Source organism: Pungitius pungitius, chromosome 1, assembly GCF_949316345.1.
Source record: "Pungitius pungitius chromosome 1, fPunPun2.1, whole genome shotgun sequence".
NCBI classification, from domain to species: domain Eukaryota; kingdom Metazoa; phylum Chordata; class Actinopteri; order Perciformes; family Gasterosteidae; genus Pungitius; species Pungitius pungitius.
Genome location: NC_084900.1, coordinates 2,336,636 through 2,358,500, shown reverse-complemented (window position 1 = coordinate 2,358,500; position 21,865 = coordinate 2,336,636). Strand labels below are relative to the sequence as shown.

General features: G+C 47.4%; 3 protein-coding genes across 3 annotated transcripts; 1 reads left to right on the top strand and 2 right to left on the bottom strand.

The window, feature by feature from the left end:
- The first annotated feature begins 255 nt into the window (after positions 1-255).
- LOC119223045 (ankyrin repeat domain-containing protein 46) lies at positions 256-5,770 on the top strand. The gene is made up of 4 exons (XM_037480138.2): positions 256-399; positions 3,532-3,874; positions 4,385-4,543; positions 4,854-5,770. The coding sequence occupies exons 2-4, from the start codon at positions 3,564-3,566 to the stop codon at positions 5,068-5,070; spliced, it is 687 nt and encodes a 228-aa protein (XP_037336035.1). The 5' UTR covers positions 256-399; positions 3,532-3,563; the 3' UTR covers positions 5,071-5,770.
- A 121-nt stretch (positions 5,771-5,891) lies between these two features.
- LOC119222969 (uncharacterized) lies at positions 5,892-9,637 on the bottom strand. The gene is made up of 6 exons (XM_037480001.2): positions 9,513-9,637; positions 9,035-9,361; positions 8,120-8,327; positions 7,975-8,039; positions 6,990-7,621; positions 5,892-6,769 (listed from the first exon to the last, which is right to left on the bottom strand). Exons 1-6 carry the CDS (start codon positions 9,583-9,585, stop codon positions 6,539-6,541), a joined length of 1,536 nt encoding a protein of 511 aa, XP_037335898.2. The 5' UTR covers positions 9,586-9,637; the 3' UTR covers positions 5,892-6,538.
- A 499-nt stretch (positions 9,638-10,136) lies between these two features.
- Positions 10,137-11,241, bottom strand: LOC134114399 (uncharacterized). The gene has a single exon (XM_062560460.1). It carries the CDS (start codon positions 11,112-11,114, stop codon positions 10,230-10,232), a length of 885 nt encoding a protein of 294 aa, XP_062416444.1. The 5' UTR covers positions 11,115-11,241; the 3' UTR covers positions 10,137-10,229.
- Between the last annotated feature and the right edge of the window lie 10,624 nt (positions 11,242-21,865).

The window sequence follows — 21,865 nt, the reverse complement described above, 5'->3', positions numbered from 1 at the left end:
GACATTGAAAGGCTGCTGTGGTCTGAAAGAGTTTGGTGAACCGAAGAGAAAATTAATTTGGAGTGGCAGGGGTTTTAATTTCTTAATCCCAATCCATCAGGATTTGTTGAACCACAATATGTATATAAATACAATTATTCATACCAAATCAAAAATGTTTTTTCAATGTAACTACAATATGTGCAAATGTTTTAAAATGTGCTTAATGAAATCGCTCCTTGAATTAAATGAAATAGCGTGTCGTGACGCGTCCGGGCCGAAAGGGGGCGACAGGCACCGCGCTGCTGCTTCTGTAAACAGAAGAAGCTCAACGCCACAACAACACGGCTGGCTAGTAGCGTTAGCTCCAAGAAGAGCGAACTGTATTTTTTTTTCTACTAATTGGGAACATATTAACAGGTGAGTGACGCGGCTGCCGGTCGGATAACATCCTTAAATACTCGTTGAGTTCGTGTGCAGGTTTCTACGGTTATTGAATTGGGCGTTAATCGGTTTTAGCTACGTGGAAAACGTTAGCCTGCTGGCTAACATTAGCTCCGCTAGCTTCTGTACGATAGCTGTCAAAGTTATCAACTGACAACGGTTTATTTTTGGTACAATTGGTCAAGTCGCTGTATGCAAAGAGACCGATATGTAATACGTATCGATGTGCAATCGATTATCTTTATCCGTGTTTATCACCGAAAGCTAGTTGAAGCTACAGTTAGCTTGCTATAACACTAACTAGCCCCCAATAGTACATCATGGTAATGTCGGCTTTTACTGGCAGAAAGTGAAAGATTCTCCTGATGTTTCTCTCAGTTCTCCTGGACATAACAGACATTTAGGGTTTATAACGTGTTTACAAACGTTCCCTTCAGTAACGTAAAACCCTGCAACGTTAATATGAAATGACTGGCTGCTGGTAACTAACGTGAATGTCCCGTAATACATGACATTACTGAGGTAGCTAGAAGTGAATCACAAGTCACAATATTTCATCCGTTAACAAACGTAAAAATAACGCTACACAGAGCAGGACGTGTGTGTGTGTGTGTGTGTGTGTGTGTGTGTGTGTGTGTGTGTGTGTGTGTGTGTGTGTGTGTGTGTGTGTGTGTGTGTGTGTGTGTGTGTGTGTGTGTGTGTGTGTGTGTCCTGGATGGCCAAATGGGCCTAGTCATGGCCTTAAAAAGGTCAACACAGTGAGGCTTCACAGGTTGACATTTAAATGCCTCACTCTATATTTAGGAAGCATTCGTTTATGGGACTTTGATCAAATATATTTAAATATCCTACATCATTATTTTCTCTTATTAACACTTTTCTTGCAGTGTTTTTTTTTTCACTTGATAGTTTTGTTTGATTTATTTATACGAGATGGACAGATGACCCTCTGACCTGATTAAAATAATTCAGAAACAGGCTTAAGATAAATAAAGAATAAGATAAACATTCCTGTGACATTCTAATAGTTAAATGGTAAATGGACTTTTATATCAGTTGCAGCGCATTAACACTACAGGTGATCATTCAGCCATTCACAAACCACGTGTACATTCCTCGTACGTGGCTAACTGAGTTAGCCGGATTATTTTCCGGAGGAGATGACGTAGATCAACACATCTCAAAACCTTAACCTGCTCCGGCGCAGGTTCATTTGAGCAGCTGGATTAGTTTACCACACACCCCCCCCCCCCCTCTTTGATGAAGGCGCAATAGATTAACAGTTAGATTCACGTTTTATAGGAGAGTTTTTACATCGCGATGACGTCCTGTACGAGCGCTTTGGATGATGAAGCCAAGTAATCCGTTTGGAAGAAGATTTTCTGGAGCCGTAAGGTCACGTGATGAACACCACACGCTGCAGGCGAGCATCCTCTGTCCCACAGACTGTCTCACGTACTCTCATACTGTCTCTCATACTGTCTCTCATACTGTACATGTTGCATAGAAGAGAACATCTGGAAAGCCGCTGCATGTCGTGTACTTCGTAAAGTTCTGTTGGTTTATTTGTCGCGTAATAAACTTCTGGATGTTTCGCTGCTTCAATTGATCAAATGTCTGGTTATATACACACACACACATAATAAAACTCCTAGTTCAATATGGTCATCTACATATACACTCACCGGCCACTTTATTAGGTACCCCATGCTAGTAACGGGTTGGACCCCCTTTTGCCTTCAGAACTGCCTCAATTCTTCGTGGCATAGATTCAACAAGGTGCTGGAAGCATTCCTCAGGGAGTTTGGTCCATATTGACATGATGGCATCACACAGTTGCCGCAGATTTGTCGGCTGCACATCCATGATGCGAATCTCCCGTTCCACCACATCCCAAAGATGCTCTATTGGATTGAGATCTGGTGATTGTGGAGGCCATTTGAGTACAGCGAACTCATTGTCATGTTCAAGAAACCAGTCTGAGATGATTCCAGCTTTATGACATGGCGCTTTATCCTGCTGAAAGTAGCCATCAGAAGTTGGGTACATTGTGGTCATAAAGGGATGGACATGGTCAGCAACAATACTCAGGTAGCCTGTGGCGTTGCAACGATGCTCAATTGGTACCAAGGGGCCCAAAGAGTGCCAAGAAAATATTCCCCACACCATGACACCACCACCACCAGCCTGAACCGTTGATACAAGGCAGGATGGATCCATGCTTTCATGTTGTAGACGCCAAATTCTGACCCTACCATCCGAATGTCGCAGCAGAAATCGAGACTCATCAGACCAGGCAACGTTTTTCCAATCTTCTATTGTCCAATTTCGATGAGCTTGTGCAAATTGTAGCCTCAGTTTCCTGTTCTTAGCTGAAAGGAGTGGCACCCGGTGTGGTCTTCTGCTGCTGTAGCCCATCTGCCTCAAAGTTGGACGTACTGTGCGTTCAGAGATGCTCTTATGCCCACCTTGGTTGTAACGGGTGGTTATTTGAGTCACTGTTGCCCTTCTATCAGCTCGAACCAGTCTGGCCATTCTCCTCTGACCTCTGGCATCAACAAGGCATTTCCGCCCACAGAACTGCCGCTCACTGGATGTTTTTTCTTTTTCGGACCATTCTCTGTAAACCCTAGAGATGGTTGTGCGTGAAAATCCCAGTAGATTAGCAGTTTCTGAAATACTCAGACCAGCCCTTCTGGCACCAAGAATCATGCCACGTTCAAAGTCACTCAAATCACCTTTCTTCCCCATACTGATGCTCTGTTTGAACTGCAGGAGATTGTCTTGACAATGTCTACATGCCTAAATGCACTCAGTTGCCGCCATGTGATTGGCTGCTTAGAAATTAAGTGTTAACGAGTATTGGACAGGTGTACCTAATAAAGTGGCCGGTGAGTGTACATATGATACATAAGCTGATACAGTAACCTCATAACTATCAATGCGACTCATTGGGCTGGATTTTATCTACCTATTCTGAAAGAGTTGATGGAGGGACTGCGATGACGTATAGAATGAACAACGTAAACGATGTACAATACTTTCAATTCAGCCGACCCCTGGGAATAATCTCAATAAATCCCCCCCCCACCCTCTTTGATCCTGCAGGTACGCTGGAATTTTCTGACACCCACTCGGACATGTCCTATGTCTTCATCAACGACTCGTCGCAGACCAACGTGCCCCTGCTGCAGGCCTGCATCGATGGAGACCTGCCTTTCGCCAAGCGGCTCCTGGAGACGGGCTGCGACCCAAACATCCGCGACAACCGGGGCCGCACCGGCCTGCACCTAGCCGCCGCCCGGGGGAACGTGGACATATGCCGCCTGCTGCACAAGTTCGGGGCCGATCTGCTGGCGACTGATTATCAGGGAAACACGGCGCTCCACCTGTGTGGCCACGTGGACACGATACAGTTCCTGGTCTCCAACGGGCTGAAGATCGATATCTGGTGAGAAATGTGATGATCAAAGATGTCTGTTAACGCTTCTCCTGGTTTTACCTTTGTGTCCGGGCAGCTTCCTGTTCTGCTTTTAACTCCCATACCTGATCTCCTGGGGGTTATCAGCTCAGTTTCTATTGGAAATGTTTTCATTGATTGAGTAACTAGCATCTCATATGTGACTCTGAAATCCTTTTGTCAGTTGAGTCCTGGAATGAGTAAGTCATTTGGTGAGAGGTTTGTGGTTCAGTTTCACTGCAGAGATACTCACTTGTCAGGGTTGTTTTGCGGCGTCCGTGTGGTGAATGGGTGTAAATCTGTTTGCAAGTGGTTTCATAATGAGAACACATTCAAACCACCGTCTTTGTATGACAGGATGTCTTTTTAATCCATCGCATGTCCATTGGTGCACTACAACATTCAAGCAAATCCCATCCATGCACTCTTTCCTCCTATGCCATTCTTAAGCTGTGTGTGTGTGTGTGTGTGTTTGTGTGTGTCGGCTGCTCTGATCTACAGTAACCACAACGGCTCAACCCCTCTGGTGCTGGCGAAGAGACGCGGCGTCAACAAGGACGCCATACGTCTGCTGGAAGGACTGGAGGAGCAGGAGGTGAAGGGCTTCAACAGGGGACCCCACTCCAAGCTGGAGACCATGCAGATGGCCGACAGTGAGAGGTGTGTGTGTGTGTGCAATGCTACTTTACTTGACAAAGTAGATCAAAAAATTGTAAAGCCTGTCGAGCCTCTGGTGGCAACACTAGCAGCCACAAGGCGCTAACGAGCTAACAGGCTAACAGGCTGTTGATCAGCTGGTCGGGAAGCCGGTCAAGAATGAACGTGTTTACTTGAAAAAACAATACGTCACCTTTTCTTTCACCGAGATGCTGTCTGAATACCGTGATGTGGGTTTTTGGCCAAACCGCCCAGCACCACCAGGGTGGAGTATAGATCCTGTTTGTAACCGTCCTCCGTCTGTCCGTCCCAGCGCGATGGAGAGCCACTCCTTACTCAACCCCAACCTGCAGAGCAGCGAGGGCGTCCTGTCCAGCTTCCGGACCACCTGGCAGGAGTTTGTGGAGGACCTGGGCTTCTGGAGGGTGCTGCTGCTGCTGGTGGTCATCGCCCTGCTCTCCCTGGGCATCGCCTACTACGTCAGCGGGGTCCTGCCCTTCTCCAGCAGCCAGCTGGAGCTGGTGCACTGAGGGAGGGGGGGGGGGGGGGGTGGAATAAGGTCTCCTCTGGGCGGTGTTTGCACCACTACAGAATTGCTGATTTGTGTTTTGTTTGCAGCACAGATCTTTTTGCTGGGTCCATCCAAACCGTGAGACGTCATAAAGTATTGTTGCGAGGAGTTATTTGTAAAGCAAACAAAACGCTCTTTCTCTATTAATAAAGACATCTTGCAAGCTTGAGGTGATTAGCACCCGGCAGGTGTCCCTCACTAAGAAAATGATCTCCTTTTAAATGAGTGCAAGTGAGATAATACGATGCTCTTTTCTTTTAAAGCTGTTTCTTTTTCCTTTTTTATTTTATTCATACTGTATGTTTTGTTATAAACTGTATATTTCCAATGTTTTGTATCTTTTTGGTCCATTGTGTTATTTATCCGATGTGTTCATTTTACCAGGCACCCTCCCTTCCCTTTATGGTTTTTGCAGCGTTGACTGACATAACGGAGGAGGAGGAGCATCGTGACAGTTTGACAGCAAGCGGCTGGTTGTAAACATCATATTGAGGCCTGTGCTCAAACTGTAGCGGATTAACAATGTTTTGCTCTATATTCACTTTATCTTAATGGACTTGTCATGTAGAATTTGTGTTTGATTTTAATCAGCTACCCTTATTGTCAGATTTCTGATTCATCTGCTGATTGGTGCATTAATAAATAATTACACAATGTCATACCCGTCCAGTATAGTTATTCATGCACATGCTTCTATTTTCTTTCATGTTATTTTTAAAGCTAATTAATGCAATCAAGTTTACTGCCTTTTCTGAATTGTTGCTGTTTCCTGAAAAAAGTGATTTCTCAGAAATGCCACAGAACTCTTTATTTCTTAATAGAAAATGTCATCAGATATTATAACATGTAAAAAATACATTTCTGCCTCAAACTCATCTCATTGTAATATTGATGGATTTTTAAAAATAAGAATAATCACCTGGCTCGAATTTAAAAAGTATTTAATAACTTAACAAAGTGATCATTTACAAAGTGAAATGTGATCAATTTTGCGTTTGTCTTCATCTTATAACTAGTACACTTCAATTGCATCACAACATATAAGATCAGTTCTTCATGATTGAACACAGTTTATCTGGTGCAGTACTTTGCATCCAGTTGCTCATCTAATACCTGACAGGAGAAAAAACTCCCAACAAAAATCCCTCTTTGTGGAGAAAATTCATAAAGGACGGCAATTAGCTTCCGTCCCCAGGTTTAAACATTACATCATGACAGGATGTCAATGTGTACAGTATTTACAAGTCTAGAAATTGTTATTGACTATACTGCATTCACTTTAACATCACACAAACTACAGTGCTACACTACTTCCCACCACTAGGTCTCACCCCAACACTGCTGTAATGACTAATACTGTAATCATGTTCTACACTTGGAAGTAACAGACATGTGGAAATCCCAGCAGGAGAACATTTGTTGTGGGCTCAGACTTTGGACTCTTCTGGGATCTGACCAGCCGAGTTCCCGTTCAGTAGCTGTGCTCCTGCATCTGGATGTGAAGCAACATCTGGGCGGGCTCTGGAGCGGCGCGTCTTCAAGTATCTGAGCAGAGAGGAGTGTGCCTTACAACCCACCACACCCAACACCACCCCCCCCAGAAATGCAATAGCGATGTAGACGGCTTCAGGAGTCCTGATCTGGTTCTCTGGGACGACCTGAGTGGGAAAAAAGCGGCAGAACGTGAGGGAAGAAATAAAAGACCAAATTTAAAAAGTGATGCACAGCACACTCTGCGTTTAATGCAGACTGCAGGTGAGGGGAGTAATCAGACTACATTCATTGTATTTATTCAGTTTATGGAAAAGACACCGCGTTCAGTTCAAACACAAATGTCCCCATGTGATGGAAGGGTGGACCGGTGTGTGTGGTACTCACGGGGCCGCTGGGGGTCGGATCCGGGACGCGCTTGTTGACTTTCAGCCTCACGGCAAAGAGTTTCACCTTCAGTCCCGATTTGTCTTCATGTTGGACGTAGAACCAGTAAACACCTTCATCTCCAGTCGTCGCCCCCTTCAGCGTCATCGTCAGGTTCCCCGTGGTTCTCCACTGAGGGGGGACGGACACTCTGCCCTGGAACCCGGCCCCCGGGCTCTGGTTCCCGGACCGGTAGTCCAGCCCGAACACCGGCTCTCGGTCTCGTTGCACCGTGAAGTGCCCGAGTTCCCCCTCCGTCTTTGCGTAGCACTCGAAGGGGACCGAGTCTCCCTCAGTCACCGTGTACGTGGTGCTTACAAAAACGTGCAGGTGGAAACGGTGGGTGTCTGTGGCGCAGATGAGCTCGTAGAGTCCTTCGTCGTTGAGGTTTGCACCGTTAAAGATGACGGTCCCGTTTGCAGTCATCCGGTCTCGGTAGTCAGGTCCCGGTGTCCACCGGTCGTCCCACGGAGCAACCAGATGGACGCTGCCATGTCCCCGCAGACGCATCAGCTCGCATCTTTTTAACTCGCGTTCTTTAAATGCGGGGATCTCAAACGGATCTCCAATGACAGCAAATATCGAATCACATTCTACAAGATGAAAGTGGACAAGGCACAAGAGAGACACATTTGAGGAGCCGAGTCATTGTTGGCGCCCGAGCAAATAGCTCACGAGACGGACACCTGTAGATCATCGACACACTTGAAGCCGATCGTGTTCTTTCACTTGGGAACTAAAGCTTGGAGGGAAACACTGTATCAGGGACGCCAACGAGTTACATGACACAACAACAGAAAGCTTTAGATCTCCGTTGGTTTCCACAGTAATCACATTAAGCTTTTATGTTATATTGATTACTGCCCCATGTGTTTATAGCGAAACTGTATGCAGCTGACACTCAGCGAAGGCTAAAGCGTGAATGTGGACCTCGGTCCCAGCATACCTGGAATGTGAATCTCCGTCTTCCTGGTCTGGCCAATCTCAGATTGGTTCACTCTGCATGTGAAGCTGTGCGGAGAAAAGACACAAAGTGATTGTGACGTGGAGACTTATGACTTATAAAGCTCATAAATGCAGAATCTTTGTACTTGTTTCCCGCCTGCACGGTCGCTCTCCTCGTGACGCTGTAACAGTCGCTTTGGGGGTCTTGAGAGTACTTCGGCTCTTCGGCGCTGATGACGTTTCCTTCAGCGTCAAGAAATGTGACGTCGGGCTTCGGGGACCAGCAGCTGGCTTCACACTGCAGGGTGACGTCCTCCCCTGGAACCATCGCCAGTGTGGGCTCAGAAGCTGCACCTGCACAGAGGAACACGACACCCATTACACAAGGTAGTACAAGGAAGAGCTTGGAGTCAAAAACCTCCTGCGGACAACGCTTTGTTCAGCAAAATGAACCCGTCTTGGTAGGAAGTGAAAATCTTCAATCTATGTCAGAGCAGTGGAAGCAAGATGTGGAGCAACGTCATGAGATTCCAGGAGGACGGGTTTGACATCTGAAGATGGGACGATGGATTCCACTCGGTGGTAAATGAGTCCGTGCAGGCTGGGAAGGAATGAGGCCAAGTACAACCCTCTGTTCACCTTTAGACCACATTTTTAATACGGAAATGTTTTCACCTCTACTTTCTGCTGTTTCATTACTATAGAGGTTTACAACGAAACAAGTAAACATTTAGAGGTTTGCAACCAATATTGCGAATCACGTTAAAATCTGGTCCAAACATGAAGGTCTCTTTTAAACCACTAAATGGACTTTAGAGCTTTAGTGACTATTTCCATGTACATTACTCATAGAGAATTCTATACACACATTAATATGGATGAAGGTAATTTCGGCTCGACTATTAATTGAATCCAACACCATGAATATGATTCTGATCCATTGTTAATTACCCGGGGAATTTTGCGTCATTCATTCATTTATTTCTTGTCTTTTTTCTCTTCTCCATAACGATTAGCAGCCACTATTGGCTGGTTGGGATGGATGAAGTCTGCGGACGTACCCACAGAGAGCTCCACCGTGCAGGTGATCACCGCGGAGTCGTCCCTCCTCGTGCACGTGTAGGTCCCTGCATCGGACCGCCGCACGTCGGAGAGCCGCAGCGACATGTTCCCGCCCTCCAGCTCCTTCAGGAACAGCTGGGAGCGGTGGGTGAAGTTGTCGTGCTTATCGGGCTTCTCACAGCCATTCGCGTACGCGAAGGCAATGGCGCCGTGCTTGGTTCCGTCTTTCTTGATCCAATCTAAATCCAGGACGTTTTTGTCCTGGACTTTGCAGGGAAGGATGACCGTTTGGCCCACAAAGGTCACGATCTCCACCGTCGAAGCTCCTGAAACAAACAAATAAACAACATCAACAAACATCAGGAAAAGAATACATTCGACTTTCTTCTTGCCTCATTTCGTGGATTAAACTCACAGACACACTAGACTTCAGTAGTAATACTTCAAACGTAATGGATTCATGAATGAGAGACAAACCTCTGACGTTCAGAAGCAGCGATCCAGCGGCGTAAATCAGGACGGTGACCGCGGCGGGGAGCGAACGCAACATGACGGAAACCGCAAGGCCTTTCCCAGATCAAAGTGTTCACAGATCAAACTGTTCACAGGTAAAACTGATCTAGAGGCGGACTGAAAAAAAGTAAGACTGGATTCGGTGCGTGTGGCCAAATGGAAGGTTCGAGTCGTACTGTTTCTTTTTTCAATTTCCGCGGCTCGGTGTCGGTGACGTAGGAATGACGAAACATGGGGCGAGGCTTATGGAGCCATGTGGATCTTCATTTAACCCTTGAATGGGGTGTGACACCAGTCTTTTTACCTGCTCGCCTTCGTGTCACGGCGCCGATGATCAAATCCCTTTGATCGAACTGCATCAATGTGTATTTTAGTTTGTATGAAAGTGTACAATTATTTACATTATAAATCAGCGCATTCATGTATTATTGAAATAGGAATATGCAGCGGATGAGTGAAAAATCTCCCCAAAGAACAGGAATTGCAAATGAACTAAGAATGATTTTAATGCAGCAACGATGTTGGTTGAACCGGCCTCCTCAGGCCCGCGGGCTCGAACGCACACATGAACGAAAGATGACAATCATTTGAAAGATTTTATTTTTTAAATATTACTCAAACACAAATGCATGTACAAATATATAAAATAATGACATTTAAAAGCATCCATAACCATCGGCATTAACCCGCGATGGTACCTCTATTAACTGAAGATCTCAGAGGAAGCTCCTCATCGGGGGATTTGGGTGAGGCCTCTTGTCTGCGGGGTCTCCGGTACCAAAAGATGCCTCCAACAACCAGGACCCCAACCAGGACAGTCAAGACCACAGACAGGACCACAGCCGAGGCCACAGACAGGGCCACAGTCTGTACCACTGTGGCAGTTTCCCACGGGCACGGTGTGTTCACAGTGTCAGGCATCGCTGTGGTCCGATTGGTGACTTCCATCCTGACAGCAGGAGGATGTCCCCACTGAGTCTTTCCATCATTATGGATGGAGCACCTGTAGACGCCTGCGTCCTCCTTCTGGACCCCCTCGATGCTCAGAGAGCAGTTTCCCGTCTGGAAACAGTCCGGAGACACGTGTCTCCTCTCCGATCCCGTCCCGTTGCTTTTCAGTGTGGATGCTGTAATGTTCATCACAGACTTTCCGTCTTTGTGCCATTCTACGACCGCCACCGATTCATCCGTTTTGAGATAACATTTCAGTAGGACCTGCTCTCCCTCACGCACGGATTCATCGTCAGCTGCGATAACCTGGAGATCATCCCGCATGTCCCCACAGGAGGACTCGTACAGACCCATGTCATTAAACCGCACATCGGTGAGGACAAGCGAGGACGAATTACTCTCTCCAATCCGTCCATCGTAAGGTCCCTCTCCGATCCAAGTGCCGAGAACCTTCTTTGCCACAAGCACCTTGTTGTCTCCCGTCTTCACTTCGGAGCCATCGGGGCAGTCTGTCATCTTCCACTCTACCGAGTGTCCGACTAATGTCGCGAGGGATTCTGCGCGCTGCCACCGGGTGGAAACCAAGAGCACGAGGGCGGGCAGACACAACTTCATCGTCACAAACTGGGCGGAAGACTGCAGAGCGCCTCTAGAAGCAGCGAGTTTATAGCGCTACACTTCGATCTGACGGTTTCTAAATCGAAATTCTAACCGGAAACGGATTGCAAACCCGAAGCCGCTGACAGCCCGCTGAGCTTCACGGACGTGTCAGACCTCGCGAGCTCGCACTTCTCTGTCGAGGGAAACCTCCCATGGAGGGCACCGAGTGCCACAACGCCCAACCGGCTCTTTCAAGAGCCACACACTCGTTATCGTCGAGTAAACTTTCTTAATATCAACTAATGGTGGGCCGTGGTTTTTCACCCTGAAACGGTGCAACTTCCGCCATTGTTTTTCCTCCGTGTCAACCGTGGGAGACACAGCGACTCTGTTTCTGTCGAGGAAGTTCCAAACGGTGTCGTTTTTTCTACTAAATCGCATCCGAAGGCGCGGACAGCTCGGCGGAATTTCACCGACTTCTACAGGAGCCGCGTAGAATGACTCCCGCGGTACGTGGTGCCAGCCGTCAGCCCGTTTGAGAGCTCGCCAGCTCGGATCGAGCAGCCGGCTCCCACCGCCTTCACGTCGTACTTCGATGCCGAAGGAAACGCCTCATGGAGGACACAGAGTGCCACGACGTCCAACCGGCTCTTTCAAAAAACACTTCTACGTCGAGGGAAACGTCCCATGGAGGACACAGAGTGCTCCGGCACCACCAAACGCAAGCGTTGTCGTTGAGAAACGTCCCCAACATGAAAGACGAGTAGCTCCGTATACAGGAGGAAAAGCACTTTATTAAGTGCAGCAGAATATTCATACGTATTTATTCATTGTTTTTATTTGTTTTTAATGTTTTGGATGTAGAATATACTGATTGTGTGTATTGTTTTTTAGCAGAAGGTTTTTCTCAATTCATTTTATTAGTCATTATCATTTATTTGTTTCAGAATACGGTTTTGTATTTAAACAAAGGTTTTTATCACGTATTATGTTTAAATCAGTGCCATGTTACATGAATGTTCATCAATGCATAACTCTATGTTCAATGACCAATATGTTGTTACTATTGTTGCTTTTTTATTTTGGCTTGTTTTCTGGTCGGCGTTCAAAATCACACAAAAAAACGCGTCTTAAATAAAGTGATGTGTGGTTCGATTCCAAAGAGGGGCGGGACTTAGAAACAGTGAGATATGAGAACTGCAACCGAGGCCCCGGTTAGAGGAAACACACCAATGAACGCGCATCCTCAGCGATGAGTCAACCAACGGGACCCCCTATAAGTCATTAGGGACCCCCTAAAAGTCATTAGGGACCCCTTAAAAATATTTTTCGGGGCCCCCCAAAATATAAAAATAAATTCTTATAGGGGGTCCCTAATGACTTTTAGGGGGTCCGGGTCCGGGACCCCCGATAAGTCATTAGGGACCCCCTAAGTCATTTTTTATGGTAAAAATATTTTTCGGGGTGTTAACAGAGATGGTTCCCTCAACGGTCCCGGCGTCCATACCCAATGCTAGACCGAATATCATTATTAAACAAATAACACAAAGTGGCGCATCATGGCTGGTTGACTTGAACTGAGTCGTCTTTATTGAACGCAGGCTCACTTGACCTCTCCTAGGTCACATGTCTATTCAGGGGCATCCTATTGGCTGCCGTTAACACATAACATTGCATAGAAAAGTAAGTACAATAGATTGTCACAATGGAGGGCATATACTCCTATATGTTAACACGGGGACACCCCAAAATCTAAAAAAAAAATCTTATAGGGGGTCCGGGACGCCCCTAGTCCCCCCTTATTTCGAACCCTGTCGGTATCCAATAACAATATATTCAGTTATACGGTTTTGTATTTAAACAAAGGTTTTATCACATATTATGTTTAAATCAGTGCAGAGTTACATAAATGTTCATGTCAATAAAGTTGTTGAGACCAAACCTACGTGCCTGTAGATTTAGTAAAAAGTTCCCATTGGGGTGTGACACCAGTCTTTTTACCTGCCCGCCTTCGTGTCACGGCGCCGATGATCGAATCCCTTTGATAGAATCCCCCAAAAATTAGGAATTGGAAATGAACTAAAAATGCAGCAACGACGTTGGTTGAACCGGCCTCCTCAGGCCCGCGTGCGCGAACGCACACATGAACGAAAGGTGACAACCATTTGAAAGATTTTATTATTTAAATATTACGCTAAAACAAATGTATGTACACATGTGCAAAAATATAAAAGAATGACATTTAAAAGCATCCATAACCATCGGCATTAACCCGCGACGGTGCCTTTATTAACTAGAGATTTAAGAGGAAGCCCCTCATCGGGGGATTCGGGTGAGGCCTCTGGTCTGCGGGGTCTCCGGCACAAAAAGATGCCTCCAACAACCAGGATCCCAACCAGGACAGACAGGACCACAGTCAGGACCACAGTCAGGACCACAGACAGGGCCACAGTCCGTACCCCTGTGGCAGTTTCCCACGGGCACGGTGTGTTCACAGTGTCAGGCATCGCTGTGGTCCGATTGGTGACTTCCACCCTGACAGCAGGAGGATGCCCCCACTGAGTCTTTCCATCATTATGGATGGAGCACCTGTAGACGCCTGCGTCCTCCTTCTGGACCCCCTCGATGCTCAGAGAGCAGTTTCCCGTCTGGAAACAGTCCGGAGACACGTGTCTCTTCTCCGATCGTGTCCCGTTGCTTTTCAGTGTGGATGCTGTAATGTTCATCACAGACTTTCCGTCTTTCTCCCATTCTACGACCGTCACCGATTCATCCGTTTTGAGATAACATTTCAGTAGGACCTGCTCTCCCTCGCGCACGGATTCATCGTCAGGTGCAATAACCTGGAGATCATCCCGCATGTCCCCACAGGAGGACTCGTACAGACCCATGTCATTAAACCGCACATCGGTGAGGACAAGCGAGGACGAATGACTCTCTCCAATCCGTCCATCGTAAGGTCCCTCTCCGATCCAAGTGCCACGAACCTTCTTTGCCACAAGCACCTCGTTGTCTCCTGTCTTCACTTCGGAGCCATCGGGGCAGTCTGTCATCTTCCACTCTACCGAGTGTCCGACTATTGCCGAGAGGGGTTCTGCGCGCTGCCACCGGGTGGAAACCAAGAGCACGAGGGCGGGCAGACACAACTTCATCGTCACAAACTGGGCGGAAGACTGCAGAGCGCCTCGAGAAGCAGCGAGTTTATAGCGCTACACTTCGATCTGACGGTTTCTAAATCGAAATTCTAACCGGAAACGGATTGCAAACCCGAAGCCGCTGACAGCCCGGTGAGCTTCACGGACGTGTCAGACCTCGCGAGCTCGCACTTCTCTGTCGAGGGAAACCTCCCATGGAGGGCACCGAGTGCCACAACGCCCAACCGGCTCTTTCAAGAGCCACACACTCGTTATCGTCGAGTAAACTTTCTTAATATCAACTAATGGTGGGCCGTGGTTTTTCACCCTGAAACGGTGCAACTTCCGCCATTGTTTTTCCTCCGTGTCAACCGTGGGAGACACAGCGACTCTGTTTCTGTCGAGGAAGTTCCAAACGGTGTCGTTTTTTCTACTAAATCGCATCCGAAGGCGCGGACAGCTCGGCGGAATTTCACCGACTTCTACAGGAGCCGCGTAGAATGACTCCCGCGGTACGTGGTGCCAGCCGTCAGCCCGTTTGAGAGCTCGCCAGCTCGGATCGAGCAGCCGGCTCCCACCGCCTTCACGTCGTACTTCGATGCCGAAGGAAACGCCTCATGGAGGACACAGAGTGCTCCGGCACCACCAAACGCAAGCGTTGTCGTTGAGAAACGTCCCCAACATGAAAGACGAGTAGCTCCGTATACAGGAGGAAAAGCACTTTATTAAGTGCAGCAGAATATTCATACGTATTTATTCATTGTTTTTATTTGTTTTTAATGTTTTGGATGTAGAATATACTGATTGTGTGTATTGTTTTTTAGCAGAAGGTTTTTCTCAATTCATTTTATTAGTCATTATCATTTATTTGTTTCAGAATACGGTTTTGTATTTAAACAAAGGTTTTTATCACGTATTATGTTTAAATCAGTGCCATGTTACATGAATGTTCATCAATGCATAACTCTATGTTCAATGACCAATATGTTGTTACTATTGTTGCTTTTTTATTTTGGCTTGTTTTCTGGTCGGCGTTCAAAATCACACAAAAAAACGCGTCTTAAATAAAGTGATGTGTGGTTCGATTCCAAAGAGGGGCGGGACTTAGAAACAGTGAGATATGAGAACTGCAACCGAGGCCCCGGTTAGAGGAAACACACCAATGAACGCGCATCCTCAGCGATGAGTCAACCAACGGGACCCCCTATAAGTCATTAGGGACCCCCTAAAAGTCATTAGGGACCCCTTAAAAATATTTTTCGGGGCCCCCCAAAATATAAAAATAAATTCTTATAGGGGGTCCCTAATGACTTTTAGGGGGTCCGGGTCCGGGACCCCCGATAAGTCATTAGGGACCCCCTAAGTCATTTTTTATGGTAAAAATATTTTTCGGGGTGTTAACAGAGATGGTTCCCTCAACGGTCCCGGCGTCCATACCCAATGCTAGACCGAATATCATTATTAAACAAATAACACAAAGTGGCGCATCATGGCTGGTTGACTTGAACTGAGTCGTCTTTATTGAACGCAGGCTCACTTGACCTCTCCTAGGTCACATGTCTATTCAGGGGCATCCTATTGGCTGCCGTTAACACATAACATTGCATAGAAAAGTAAGTACAATAGATTGTCACAATGGAGGGCATATACTCCTATATGTTAACACGGGGACACCCCAAAATCTAAAAAAAAAATCTTATAGGGGGTCCGGGACGCCCCTAGTCCCCCCTTATTTCGAACCCTGTCGGTATCCAATAACAATATATTCAGTTATACGGTTTTGTATTTAAACAAAGGTTTTATCACATATTATGTTTAAATCAGTGCAGAGTTACATAAATGTTCATGTCAATAAAGTTGTTGAGACCAAACCTACGTGCCTGTAGATTTAGTAAAAAGTTCCCATTGGGGTGTGACACCAGTCTTTTTACCTGCCCGCCTTCGTGTCACGGCGCCGATGATCGAATCCCTTTGATAGAATCCCCCAAAAATTAGGAATTGGAAATGAACTAAAAATGCAGCAACGACGTTGGTTGAACCGGCCTCCTCAGGCCCGCGTGCGCGAACGCACACATGAACGAAAGGTGACAACCATTTGAAAGATTTTATTATTTAAATATTACGCTAAAACAAATGTATGTACACATGTGCAAAAATATAAAAGAATGACATTTAAAAGCATCCATAACCATCGGCATTAACCCGCGACGGTGCCTTTATTAACTAGAGATTTAAGAGGAAGCCCCTCATCGGGGGATTCGGGTGAGGCCTCTGGTCTGCGGGGTCTCCGGCACAAAAAGATGCCTCCAACAACCAGGATCCCAACCAGGACAGACAGGACCACAGTCAGGACCACAGTCAGGACCACAGACAGGGCCACAGTCCGTACCCCTGTGGCAGTTTCCCACGGGCACGGTGTGTTCACAGTGTCAGGCATCGCTGTGGTCCGATTGGTGACTTCCACCCTGACAGCAGGAGGATGCCCCCACTGAGTCTTTCCATCATTATGGATGGAGCACCTGTAGACGCCTGCGTCCTCCTTCTGGACCCCCTCGATGCTCAGAGAGCAGTTTCCCGTCTGGAAACAGTCCGGAGACACGTGTCTCTTCTCCGATCGTGTCCCGTTGCTTTTCAGTGTGGATGCTGTAATGTTCATCACAGACTTTCCGTCTTTCTCCCATTCTACGACCGTCACCGATTCATCCGTTTTGAGATAACATTTCAGTAGGACCTGCTCTCCCTCGCGCACGGATTCATCGTCAGGTGCAATAACCTGGAGATCATCCCGCATGTCCCCACAGGAGGACTCGTACAGACCCATGTCATTAAACCGCACATCGGTGAGGACAAGCGAGGACGAATGACTCTCTCCAATCCGTCCATCGTAAGGTCCCTCTCCGATCCAAGTGCCACGAACCTTCTTTGCCACAAGCACCTCGTTGTCTCCTGTCTTCACTTCGGAGCCATCGGGGCAGTCTGTCATCTTCCACTCTACCGAGTGTCCGACTGATGTCGAGAGGAACTCTGCGCGCTGCCACCGGGTGGAAACCAAGAGCACGAGGGCGGGCAGACACAACTTCATCGTCACAAACTGGGCGGAAGACTGCAGAGCGCCTCGAGAAGCAGCGAATTTATAACGCAACATTTCGATCTGACAAAGGGGCGGGTTTCTAACCCGAAGCCGAAATTCTAAGCCGAAACGTATTGCAAACCGAAGCCGCTGACAGCCCGGTGAGGTTCACGGACGTGTCAGACCTCGCGAGCTCGGATCGGGGACCCGACTTTCCCGTCGTACTTCTACGTCGAGGGAAACGTCCCATGGAGGACACCGAGTGCCACAACGTCCAACCGGCTCTTTCAAGAGCCACTTCTACGTCGAGAGAAACGTCCCATGGAGGACACCGAGTGCCACGACGTCCAACCGGCTCTTTCAAAAACCACTTCTACGTCGAGAGAAACGTCCCATGGGTATTTTAGTTTGTATGAAAGTGTACAATTATTTACATTATAAATCAGCGCATTCATGTATTATTGAAATAGGAATATGCAGCGGGTGAGTGAAAAATCTCCAAAAAGAACAGGAATTGCAAATGAACTAAGAATGATTTTAATGCAGCAACGATGTTGGTTGAACCGGCCTCCTCAGGCCCGCGGGCTCGAACGCACACATGCACGAAATGTGACAACCATTTGAAAGATTTTATTTTTTAAATATTACTCAAACACAAATACATGTACAAATATATAAAATAATGACATTTAAAAGCATCCATAACCATCGGCATTAACCCGCGATGGTCCCTCTATTAACTGGAGATTTAAGAGGAAGCCCCTCATCGGGGGATTCGGGTGAGGCCTCTAGTCTGCGGGGTCTCCGGTACCAAAAGATGCCTCCAACAACCAGGATCCCAACCAGGACAGACAGGACCACAGTCAAGACCACAGCCAGGGCCACAGTCCGTACCACTGTGGCAGTTTCCCACGGGCACGGTGTGTTCACAGTGTCAGGCATCGCTGTGGTCCGATTAGTGACTTCCATCCTGACAGTGAAGTCTCCAAATGAGTGACAGACAGAAACAGCGAGTTATAAGCGCTCTTGCTGGCCGCTGCTGATTGGCTAACGCAAATTTCGGTCTGACAAAGGGGCGGATTCCAAACCCGAAGCCGCTGACAGCCCGCTGAGCTTCACGGACGTGTCAGACCTCGCGAGCTCGCACTTCTCTGTCGAGGGAAACGTCCCATGGAGGACACCGAGTGCCACAACGCCCAACCGGCTCTTTCAAGAGCCACACACTCGTTATCCTCGAGTAAACTTTCTTAATATTAACTAATGGTGGGCCGTGGTTTTTCACCCTGAAACGGTGCAACTTCCGCTATTGTTTTCCCTCCGTGTCAACCGTGGGAGACACAGCGACTCTGTTTCTGTCGAGGAAGTTCCAAACGGTGTCGTTTTTTCTACTAAATCGCATCCGAAGGCGCGGACAGCTCGGCGGAATTTCACCGACTTCTACAGGAGCCGCGTAGAATGACTCCCGCGGTACGCGGTGCCAGCCGTCAGCCCGTTTGAGAGCTCGCCAGCTCGGATCGAGCAGCCGGCTCCCACCGCCTTCATGTCGTACTTCGATGCCGAGGGAAACGCCTCATGGAGGACACCGAGTGCCACAACGTCCAACCGGCTCTTTCAAGAGCCACTTCTACGTCGAGGGAAACGCCTCATGGAGGACACCGAGTGCTCCGGCACCACCGAACGCAAGCGTTGCCGTTGAGAAACGTCCCCAACATGAAAGACGAGTAGCTCCGTATACAGGAGGAAAAGCACTTTATTAAGTGCAGCAGAATATTCATACGTATTTATTCATTGTTTTTATTTGTTTTTAATGTTTTGGATGTAGAATATACTGATTGTGTGTATTGTTTTTTAGCAGAAGGTTTTTCTCAATTCATTTTATTAGTCATTATCATTTATTTGTTTCAGAATACGGTTTTGTATTTAAACAAAGGTTTTTATCACGTATTATGTTTAAATCAGTGCCATGTTACATGAATGTTCATCAATGCATAACTCTATGTTCAATGACCAATATGTTGTTACTATTGTTGCTTTTTTATTTTGGCTTGTTTTCTGGTCGGCGTTCAAAATCACACAAAAAAACGCGTCTTAAATAAAGTGATGTGTGGTTCGATTCCAAAGAGGGGCGGGACTTAGAAACAGTGAGATATGAGAACTGCAACCGAGGCCCCGGTTAGAGGAAACACACCAATGAACGCGCATCCTCAGCGATGAGTCAACCAACGGGACCCCCTATAAGTCATTAGGGACCCCCTAAAAGTCATTAGGGACCCCTTAAAAATATTTTTCGGGGCCCCCCAAAATATAAAAATAAATTCTTATAGGGGGTCCCTAATGACTTTTAGGGGGTCCGGGTCCGGGACCCCCGATAAGTCATTAGGGACCCCCTAAGTCATTTTTTATGGTAAAAATATTTTTCGGGGTGTTAACAGAGATGGTTCCCTCAACGGTCCCGGCGTCCATACCCAATGCTAGACCGAATATCATTATTAAACAAATAACACAAAGTGGCGCATCATGGCTGGTTGACTTGAACTGAGTCGTCTTTATTGAACGCAGGCTCACTTGACCTCTCCTAGGTCACATGTCTATTCAGGGGCATCCTATTGGCTGCCGTTAACACATAACATTGCATAGAAAAGTAAGTACAATAGATTGTCACAATGGAGGGCATATACTCCTATATGTTAACACGGGGACACCCCAAAATCTAAAAAAAAAATCTTATAGGGGGTCCGGGACGCCCCTAGTCCCCCCTTATTTCGAACCCTGTCGGTATCCAATAACAATATATTCAGTTATACGGTTTTGTATTTAAACAAAGGTTTTATCACATATTATGTTTAAATCAGTGCAGAGTTACATAAATGTTCATGTCAATAAAGTTGTTGAGACCAAACCTACGTGCCTGTAGATTTAGTAAAAAGTTCCCATTGGGGTGTGACACCAGTCTTTTTACCTGCCCGCCTTCGTGTCACGGCGCCGATGATCGAATCCCTTTGATAGAATCCCCCAAAAATTAGGAATTGGAAATGAACTAAAAATGCAGCAACGACGTTGGTTGAACCGGCCTCCTCAGGCCCGCGTGCGCGAACGCACACATGAACGAAAGGTGACAACCATTTGAAAGATTTTATTATTTAAATATTACGCTAAAACAAATGTATGTACACATGTGCAAAAATATAAAAGAATGACATTTAAAAGCATCCATAACCATCGGCATTAACCCGCGACGGTGCCTTTATTAACTAGAGATTTAAGAGGAAGCCCCTCATCGGGGGATTCGGGTGAGGCCTCTGGTCTGCGGGGTCTCCGGCACAAAAAGATGCCTCCAACAACCAGGATCCCAACCAGGACAGACAGGACCACAGTCAGGACCACAGTCAGGACCACAGACAGGGCCACAGTCCGTACCCCTGTGGCAGTTTCCCACGGGCACGGTGTGTTCACAGTGTCAGGCATCGCTGTGGTCCGATTGGTGACTTCCACCCTGACAGCAGGAGGATGCCCCCACTGAGTCTTTCCATCATTATGGATGGAGCACCTGTAGACGCCTGCGTCCTCCTTCTGGACCCCCTCGATGCTCAGAGAGCAGTTTCCCGTCTGGAAACAGTCCGGAGACACGTGTCTCTTCTCCGATCGTGTCCCGTTGCTTTTCAGTGTGGATGCTGTAATGTTCATCACAGACTTTCCGTCTTTCTCCCATTCTACGACCGTCACCGATTCATCCGTTTTGAGATAACATTTCAGTAGGACCTGCTCTCCCTCGCGCACGGATTCATCGTCAGGTGCAATAACCTGGAGATCATCCCGCATGTCCCCACAGGAGGACTCGTACAGACCCATGTCATTAAACCGCACATCGGTGAGGACAAGCGAGGACGAATGACTCTCTCCAATCCGTCCATCGTAAGGTCCCTCTCCGATCCAAGTGCCACGAACCTTCTTTGCCACAAGCACCTCGTTGTCTCCTGTCTTCACTTCGGAGCCATCGGGGCAGTCTGTCATCTTCCACTCTACCGAGTGTCCGACTATTGCCGAGAGGGGTTCTGCGCGCTGCCACCGGGTGGAAACCAAGAGCACGAGGGCGGGCAGACACAACTTCATCGTCACAAACTGGGCGGAAGACTGCAGAGCGCCTCGAGAAGCAGCGAGTTAATAACGCAACATTTCGATCTGACTAAGGGGCGGGTTTCTAAACCGAAATTCTAACCGGAAACGGATTCCAAACCCGAAGCCGCTGACAGCCCGCTGAGCTTCACGGACGTGTCAGACCTCGCGAGCTCGCACTTCTCTGTCGAGGGAAACCTCCCATGGAGGGCACCGAGTGCCACAACGCCCAACCGGCTCTTTCAAGAGCCACACACTCGTTATCGTCGAGTAAACTTTCTTAATATTAACTAATGGTGGGCCGTGGTTTTTCACCCTGAAACGGTGCAACTTCCGCCATTGTTTTTCCTCCGTGTCAACCGTGGGAGACACAGCGACTCTGTTTCTGTCGAGGAAGTTCCAAACGGTGTCGTTTTTTCTACTAAATCGCATCCGAAGGCGCGGACAGC

What these genes read in the sequence shown, in the direction of transcription:
- LOC119223045 (XM_037480138.2), top strand. Translation starts at nt 3,564, where the DNA reads ATGTCCTATGTCTTCATCAACGACTCGTCGCAGACCAACGTGCCCCTG. An exon ending in GGGCTGAAGATCGATATCTG is followed by an intron (nt 3,875 to 4,384) that starts GTGAGAAATGTG and finishes TCTGATCTACAG; the next exon opens with TAACCACAACGGCTCAACCC. An exon ending in CAGATGGCCGACAGTGAGAG is followed by an intron (nt 4,544 to 4,853) that starts GTGTGTGTGTGT and finishes TGTCCGTCCCAG; the next exon opens with CGCGATGGAGAGCCACTCCT.
- LOC119222969 (XM_037480001.2), bottom strand. Translation starts at nt 9,585, where the DNA reads ATGTTGCGTTCGCTCCCCGCCGCGGTCACCGTCCTGATTTACGCCGCT. An exon ending in CACGGTGGAGCTCTCTGTGG is followed by an intron (nt 8,328 to 9,034) that starts GTACGTCCGCAG and finishes TCCTCTGTGCAG; the next exon opens with GTGCAGCTTCTGAGCCCACA. An exon ending in ATCCGACCCCCAGCGGCCCC is followed by an intron (nt 6,770 to 6,989) that starts GTGAGTACCACA and finishes TTTCCCACTCAG; the next exon opens with GTCGTCCCAGAGAACCAGAT.
- LOC134114399 (XM_062560460.1), bottom strand. Translation starts at nt 11,114, where the DNA reads ATGAAGTTGTGTCTGCCCGCCCTCGTGCTCTTGGTTTCCACCCGGTGG.